The sequence below is a fragment of the Phragmites australis genome, chromosome 18, assembly GCF_958298935.1.
Source record: "Phragmites australis chromosome 18, lpPhrAust1.1, whole genome shotgun sequence".
Taxonomy (NCBI): domain Eukaryota; kingdom Viridiplantae; phylum Streptophyta; class Magnoliopsida; order Poales; family Poaceae; genus Phragmites; species Phragmites australis.
The window spans coordinates 4,083,473-4,092,096 of NC_084938.1; the positions used below are offsets into that span (position 1 = coordinate 4,083,473).

The 8,624-nt window shown below is 45.8% G+C and overlaps 1 protein-coding gene across 1 annotated transcript; it reads left to right on the forward strand.

Annotated features, from left to right (window-relative positions):
• The first annotated feature begins 385 nt into the window (after nucleotides 1-385).
• Nucleotides 386-1,757, forward strand: LOC133899732 (aquaporin NIP3-2-like). Its single transcript, XM_062340787.1, has 4 exons — nucleotides 386-745; nucleotides 931-1,350; nucleotides 1,438-1,499; nucleotides 1,610-1,757. Exons 1-4 carry the CDS (start codon nucleotides 506-508, stop codon nucleotides 1,755-1,757), a joined length of 870 nt encoding a protein of 289 aa, XP_062196771.1. The 5' UTR covers nucleotides 386-505.
• The last annotated feature ends 6,867 nt before the right edge of the window (nucleotides 1,758-8,624 follow it).

The following is an 8,624-nucleotide window of genomic DNA, read 5'->3' on the forward strand; positions in this document are numbered from 1 at the left end:
AAGAAATATGTGAAGATAAATAACACGCGATATGAACAGTTAAACAAGAGGTCGACTCTCAACTGAGCTACGGTCATAACATTCCATACGGAACCAGAGATCAGAGATGACGACAACAATTATTGTATTGAATAAACCCAACTATATTGTTATTATATAATTACATATTACTAGCAACATCTTTCTCCGTGGCATTCCGTTACCGCCTTTTGAAAACCCCTGAATTCAGCACCTCCGCCGCTGCAAATATGGAGTCTGTTGGTTTTCAACAACAGCAGCTACAACGCACGTTGTGCACACGGAAACCAAGCCAAATCAGAGGCCAATACTATATATACCCCTCTACTTCACTTCGACGTTCCTCATCGAAGCATCAAAGAACAACATTCCTTGGTGTCCTACAAAGATCAAAGCATCCGAATTTAGCATCACCATCCAGTTCAACCCATCACCTAGTTACATTTAGTTGCTTAATTGCCTTCGAGAGGAAGAGCAAAAGAGCGGCATGGATGCGTCTGCAGTTACAGTCCCTCCCATGCAGACAAGTGAGAGCAACAGGATTTCCATCACCATCTCCCCAAGGGCTGCAAGCTCCAAGATCATGCCATATGAGTTGGCCGATGACGGCAGTGTCAGGTCACAGTCACAGGTTGATCCTGCAGAATCCTGTGATGCTCATGCAACTCACAATCACCGTTGGAATCAATGCTTACCAAAGATAGAAGCAGCTCCACTAATCAAGAAGGTACAACTACAAAAACTTAACAGTTTAGTTACCTTTCATTTCATTTTTTAAGATAAGAGAATATTTTATTATTTCGGCCTCTGCACAAGCATGCATACAACCATTTATTATTACATCGTTTCAGCCATGGACTGTAAATAAAATGTCAACAAATGGCAAAAGCTCTTATAAAAGAGTTGTTGCAGGTGATCGCGGAGTTCCTTGGCACATTTATACTGATCTTCACAGTGCTGTCCACCATCATCATGAATGAGCAGCACGATGGCGTTGAGAGCCTACTCGGAATCGCAACGTCTGCAGGTTTAGCCATCACAGTCCTTGTGCTGTCCCTCATCCACATATCCGGCTGCCACCTGAACCCAGCCGTTAGCATCTCCATGGCCATGTTTGGCCACCTTCCCCCTGCACACCTTCTGCCTTACATGACTGCACAAATTCTTGGCTCCAGCGCCGCTTCCTTCACCGTGAACGGCATCTATCATCCTGAGAACCCTGGGATTGCCACCGTACCAAACATTGGCACTGTCGAAGCGTTCTTCCTTGAGTTCATCACAACATTTGTACTTCTGTTCATTATCACTGCTCTTGCTACTGATCCCCACGCAGTAAGTTTTAAGTTGGTTTTGATCTTCAAGTCTTGTTTCCTTCCTCCTATTGTGTGAAGTTAATAGTTTTCTCATCAAAATATTCAGGTGAAAGAGTTGATAGCAGTTGCAGTTGGGGCAACAATCATGATGAATGCTCTTGTCGCAGGGTATGTGCATATGGAATGGTTCAGAAATACTTTTCATAAAGAGATTTCTTGAGTACTTTAACTTTCATACATAATATTTTTTTTATTTTGTTTGTTAATGTTATGAGCAGACCATCAACAGGAGCATCGATGAATCCTGCACGCACAATTGGTCCTGCAATTGCCACCGGAAGATACACCCAGATTTGGATCTACATGGTGGCAACGCCGCTGGGTGCTATAGCTGGAACTGGGGCCTATGTTGCAATTAAACTGTAGTTACCAAAACGTATAAGAAAATTCCATAAATGTGTATCCTAACAGAATAATCTTGTTTGCTGTATAGTTCTAAGTAACAACATGTTTTTGCATGGAACATGTGGTTCTCGGAGCAAGCTGACACTACCTGAATGTAAATACACCAAAATAAAGTGTAAATTCATAATAGAATGTTAATCTTCATCATTTTGTTTCAACGTTTTTACACTTTTCTGTTTCCTCCCTTCTTTATGGTTTCTTTCAAATGTACATATATGTAATATTCTTCAGCAGGAGTTGTCAGTAAACTTATGCTCATGTCTTATTTTTTCTCTTTGTGTCTTGTTTTTTATCAAGAGCACGGTCAAATACCTGATCGTGCGAGTCGTGGAACTGAGGTATGCTCGTTCATGCCGAGTTTCTTGGTTAGTCGGTTAGCGTCAGGTTTCAGGCGCGGCAAGACCTTGCGAAAGCAACGCGTGGGATGGCACGTGCCGTGGCTCGGTCATGGCGCAAACGGCGCAGCCACTTTGACCATTTAGTTGTGTAACTGATCAATAAATAGAAGACGAAAAACCCAGAAAAGGCTACGAGTTTCAGGCAGCACAAATCAATCTATGAACATTATCTGATTTTCTTCAGTTTTTTAGCTACTGTAGCTCACCCGAGAAACGGCCTTTTTTGTCAGCGAGAGCGGAGCGATCAGAGAACGAGTGAGAGTATGAGAGCGATCTTGATCCCATGATTTCCAACAATTGATATCAGAGCCTGTACATCCATAATCCGAGCAGCACAATGTCAACCTCGTGGACTCCAGTGGGCGTTGGGTCACGAACTCCCCCGCGGCGAGGCCACCCACTATCACCGTCTCCGCATCGACCGTGACACCACGAAGGTGGAGGGCGTGAAATCATCCTCTAGTGCGATGTCAAGGAATTTGGCAGGCCGACATTGTACCCACACCTCATAAAAGACAAACTACGGTGACTGGGCATTAATGATGAAAGTAATGCTCCAGGCGTGTGGTATTTGGGATGCAGTGGTGCATGGTGAGTCTGAGCTGTAGGAGGATCGCATGGCACTTGAAAAGATTATTTGTGGTTCCACAAGAGATGATCTCAACGTTGGCTGTGAAGAGGAGTGCGAAGGAAGCATGAGACACGGTGAAAACCATGCGCATTGGCTCTGACCGAGTGTGCAAGGCTAGTGCCGAGAAGCTCCACAAGGAGTTCGAAAGTATTAACTTCTGTGATGGCAAGTCTATAGACGATTTTGCCATGTAGCTCACCAATGTTGTCATCAACTGGAGATATTGGGAGATCTGGAGCCACAACACAAGGTCATCAAGAAATACTGCACGTCGTGCCATCCAAGTTCTCCAAACTCACTATGTCGATAGAAACTTTACTTGATCTGTAGTAATTGTCGGTGGAAGAAGTGATCGGTCGGTTGAAGGTGGCCAAGGATCGCTTTGAGCCATCACCAATCGTCAGCACTGGTGGCAAACTTCTCCTCGCCGAGGAGGAATGGGTCGCAAGGATGAAGGCGCATCAGTAAGGGGAAGGAGCTTCGGACAGGCCCAATTTGGGCAGTAGGCACCGGAGATCACCCCAGAGGAGAACGACCGAGAATGGAGACGACAGCATGGGGATCGGCACTGCACGGGTCACTGAGAAGGACAAGTGTCAGAATTGCGACAAGATCATCCACTGGGCGAGAGATTACCGTAGAAAGCCCAAGAAGGTCATGGCTCATCTCGTGCAAGGTGAGGATGCAAAGCTAATGCTACTGCTAGCAAAGGCGACCACTACACCCATTGGCCACATGTCGCTCCCGGCCATCATCAGCGTGCCACCACTACAACATGCTCCACTCAAGCTTGTGGAGACCAAGGTGCTTGCACATTTGAATGGCGAGGAGGACGAGGAATGTGACACCTCAATTTGGTACCTCCACATGGGTGCCACGAATCACATGGCGGGAATGCAGCGATGGGTCTGTGGTCGACATAGAGGGGTGTGGGACAATCCTCTTCGAAGGGAAGGATAGTGAACATCATACCCTCACCAGAGTGTACTATATCCCAAGGCTCACCACGAACAAAGAGAGTCTTGGCCAACTCAATGAGGGCCACTGTTAGATCCTTATTGACGGTGGTGTCCTATGCATTTGCGACCAGCAACGATGTCTTCTCGCCATGGTGAGACAATCGACCAATTGGCTGTACATGTTGTGGCTCACCATCGCCCATCCCGCGTGCCTCTCTTCCCATAGCATAGATCAGGCATGGTTGTGGCACAATCATTTTGGGCATCTCCACTTCAACAAACTTCGCAAGCTAGCATGACATGGCATGGTGCATGGTCTGCCCTGAGGTGATCACATGGGACAATGTGCGAGAGCTGCATCGTCACCAAGCAACATCATGCTCCTTTTCCTGCACAGGCGAACTACCACGCATATGGTCTCTTGTATCTTGATCTTTGTGAGCTAATTACACCGACAACTCCCGGAAGCCAGCGATACATCTTCCTGTTAGTCGATGACCAGAGCCGGTACATGTGGGTGACACTACTGACAACAAAGAGTGACGCACCAATGGCAATTTGAAGATTCAGGATGCTATGGAGGTGGAGACCAGCCAAAGAGTGCTTCGTACTAATCATGGTAGGGAGTTTACCTCCTTCGAATTTGTAGAGTACTACGCAAATCTCAGAGTACAATGTTAGCATTCAGTGCCATATTCCCCGCATCAGAACGACATCATCGAGCAAAGGAACCAAACTGTCTTGGCCATGGAACAGAGTATGCTGAAAGTGCAGAGCGTATCGGTAGAATTTTGGGGTAAAGCAGTCACTACAGCTATTTTTCTCCTCAATCGAGCACCGACGAGGAGTGTCAAAGGCATGATCCCCTATGAGGCCTAGCACAGGTGAAAACCAGAGGTACATTTCCTATGAACATTTGGGTGTGTGACACATGTCAAGAACACGCGACCACACCTGAACAAACTTGAAGATCAAAGCAGACCAGCCATTTTCATCGGGTATGAAGCTGGCTCCAAGGTGTACAGGGTCTTCGATCCCTCCTCCAGATGTGTACTAGTGAAGCGTGATGTCGTGTTTGACGAGAGCATGGCATGAAACTGGAGCAAGAAAGGTGGTGAAAGCTTTAGCAGCTCATCCAAGTTCACGATTGAGTATGTGTTGCATAGGTGCTAGGCGACACGAATTTTGGGGCTAGGTTGTGGGAGCCGAGGTAGGGTTGCATGATATGCTTGCGACTAGAGCTCGATGCCGGTGCCTAGCAAAGAACAAAAGGCAAGAACAGGACCCATTCCAGAGTTCACCACACCACCATCAAACCTCTTCAAGCACTGCGACACCGATCATGATGATTGCCCAACATTTTTTGTACAATTGACAATGTGCTCAGGGCCGCTACACTGCTTGAACTAGCTCTGCAACAACTCAACGTCGCTGAGTTATTACTCCAAGTTGCAGAAGAGCTAGCCACGTTTGATAAAGCTGAGCAAAATCAAGCCTGGCACCAAGTGATGATTGAGGAAATGAGATCAATTGAATAGAACTAGATGTGACATCTGGTTGATCTATCGGTGGGACATCGACCAATCTAGCTAAATTGGGTTTACAAGGTGAAGAAGGATGACAATGACACAATGGTGAAGTGCAAGGTGCGGTTGGTTGCAAAAGAACATGTGCAACAATCGGGAGTGGACTTTGATGAAGTCTTCGCTCCAGTGGCGCAGCTCCACTCCATGAGGATGCTGCTTGCACTTGCTGCTCAGGAGGGGTCGCCGGTGCATCACATGGATGTGAAGTCCGCCTTTCTCAACAGCGAGCTTGTTGAAGAGGTCTATGTCCATCAAGGCGTCAACCACAGGGGTTCATCATTGACAGGAAAGAAGCTAAGGTGTTGAGGCTTGACAAAGCGTTGTATGGGCTACGTCAAGCACTACGTGTGTGGAATGCCAAACTTTACCATAGTCTATGTGCACTTGATTTCCAGCGCAGCTCATCGGAACATGTTGTGTACGCGTGCAGACACGGTTTGATGCACGCTTGCTCGATCTTCCAAAGGTAATATGATAAGTTGATTGGTGGAGTTTCAACGTTGATGATCCAAAGGCTCCGACAAGAATAGATCGCGAACCCTCGCAACAACTACACCACTACTCCATGGTTATCAACCGTGCTAAGACGTGGTTAACCTCACCAAGAAGGTTTTTCTTGCAAGCAAATCAAAACACAAGCAAGAGCAGGTAGATACAATCTGAATATTGCTAATTACCAGTGAAGTACTCGAGTTGGGGTTCAACAAACCGATAAACGGTAAAACTGTCTAAAACAGAATAATATAAGCTAAACCCGAGCCTAAACTATGACGGCTACTGTGTACATATAGGATGATGTGAGGAGGTCGACCTAGGATTGTGTAGTCGTGGAAAGAGGCATGCACAACCTGGACTCCGACCCCGACACGATTACAAGACCCGACAGGGTCCAAAACGGTGACACAACACCTTATTCCTTTGACTATGACTACATTATAAGGAATATTTGGTTGATCATAGATCTATTGAAAAGGGTTCGTCATAAACTTTCTAGCAAGTCCAAGAACGCCTCAATTGGACTCCGTATGCTAGAGTTATGCCCGTTTTATTAACGTGTTGTCCTGGGACTCGACCACGACCATGACCACGACTTTGACCACGGCCACGACTTCGACCACGACCACGACTAGAGCTAAGCCTCAAGTCCGAGTAGACTTGTCCTTCGATAGGTAACGTCCGGGTAAGGTTGTGGTGCTTCTCTCACGTTCCTAAGCAATAAAATATCACAAGAATTTAGTAGTAATTCATCCAAAGAAGCATGAACAGTGAGAAACGAGTTCACCCAACGGTCTAATTGTCGTGCATGTGCTCGTGTAATTGGATCTTGTATAATTTAAAGAATATTAATAGCTATCTGAAGGAGCCATGGGCTCATCACGGTATATGTCACAGCTACTTGTCGGTCAGTATCTACATCAACGACCTCATCATCATAGGGAGCGACCATATGAAGATCACCAAGTTCGAGAAGGATATGCAGGCAATGTTCTAGATGTGGGACCTCGGGTTGCTCAGTTTCTATCTCAGAATTGAAGTGAAGCAGAGCAAAGATGGAATCACATTGAGTCAATAACGTATGCTTAGCGTATTCTAGACAAGGCCAAGATGCAATATTGCAATCTATGCCATACGCTAATGGAGCCACAGTTCAAGCTGAGCAAGGTGAGCTCGGCACTGATGGTGGATGCCACCAAGTACCGGAGTATCGTCGGAAGTCTGTGATACCTGGTGCACACATGTCTAGACATCATGTTTTTGGTTGGCTATGTCAGCAGGTTTATGGAGAATCCCACTTCTGAGCATTTGGTTGGAGTGAAGCGTATCCTTCAATACATCACCGGAACGGTTCACTGCGGCTGTCGCTATCAGAGGATTGGCAAGGAGGCGTTGCTGACCAGCTACAATGACAGTGATTTGCCTAAGGATGTCGACACACGCAAGAGCACAAGTGATGTGCTATTCTTCCTCAGCGCAAACTCGGTGAGCTGGCATCTCAGAAACAAAAGGTTGTAGCTCTATCATCATGCGAAGTAGATTACATTGCGACGACAACAATGACCTATCAAGGTGTTTGGTCGGCGCAATTGCTTGCTGAGCTGAAGAATGAGAAATCCACTGCATTCACTCTGCAGAACAACAACAAATCTATAATTTCCCTCAGTAAGAATCCTGTTTTTCATGACTGAAGTGAGCATATTAAAACAAGGTTTCTATTTTAGTCTGTTAGCGTCGTCAGGCGTCAAGCGCGGCAGGACCTGGGGAAAGCAACGTGCGTGATGGTGCACGCCGTGGCTAGGTCATGGCACGAATGGCGTAGCCACTTCGGCCATTTAGTTGTGTAATCGATCAATAAATAGAAGAGGAAAACCCCAGAAAAGGCTGCGAGTTTCAGGCAGCACAAATCGATCTCAGAACATTCTCTGATTTTCGTCAGTTTCGTCAGCTACTGTAGCCCGTTTTTCCTCAGCGAGAGCGGAGCCATCAGAGAACGAGAGTGAGAACGATCCCGATCCCGTGATTTCCAACAGGAGTTGATTCTCATTTATTCTCGTTCAAGAATTTTTGTTTATCTCGCCAGCCCAAGTCCAAATCCCAATGACTTTGTGCTACATTACGATTTGCTAAGTGTCCAGTTTTCGCGCAGTAAATTTCAGTGTGTTGCTGGTATTTTGGCTTGCAAAACTAGCAGCATCTGCATGATCCATTCGGTATCGTCATGCACACAGGTGCAGCATTAGTATATTATTACTATTTAAAAAAAAAAAAACTAAACCTAATCGCATGACATGAGCAACGAGAAGCACACGAGCCTAATTGCCATGCTAAAAGAGAACATTTAAACAATCTGATTGTAGTATGCGGGATCGATTAACCTTGAACTGATATAATAATTAATTAACAAGGCAAGTTAGGCATGTGCACCAGCTGAGCTTCCCGCTGCTCTCCAGCCTGAGCCCGACGGAGTTTTGCCGGCCGGACGCGGCAAGGGTGTCAAGATCCAAAGAATCGTGACTAGAAGTGGAACGAATTCAGTGGTTGATTTAGAGAAGAAATTGGGAAATTGAATTGTGTTTAGAGTAAACTGAAGAAGAAGCAAGACTAGGATTCTACTGCTACGCTACTTTACTCTAAAAGATAGAAACTAATTTTGCTTCTTCATTCTTTCTTCTTTTCCAAACCTACCTCTGGGTTATATATTTCCACTAGCAGAAATTACAGCGTCTGACATACATTGTGATTTCAAAACTAAAAGT

Bases quoted from the DNA above. Each gene is read 5' to 3' on its own strand.
- LOC133899732 (XM_062340787.1), top strand. From the start codon at position 506: ATGGATGCGTCTGCAGTTACAGTCCCTCCCATGCAGACAAGTGAGAGC. The intron at 1,351-1,437 runs GTAAGTTTTAAG...CAAAATATTCAG, and splicing joins TTGCTACTGATCCCCACGCA to GTGAAAGAGTTGATAGCAGT. The intron at 1,500-1,609 runs GTATGTGCATAT...TGTTATGAGCAG, and splicing joins ATGAATGCTCTTGTCGCAGG to ACCATCAACAGGAGCATCGA.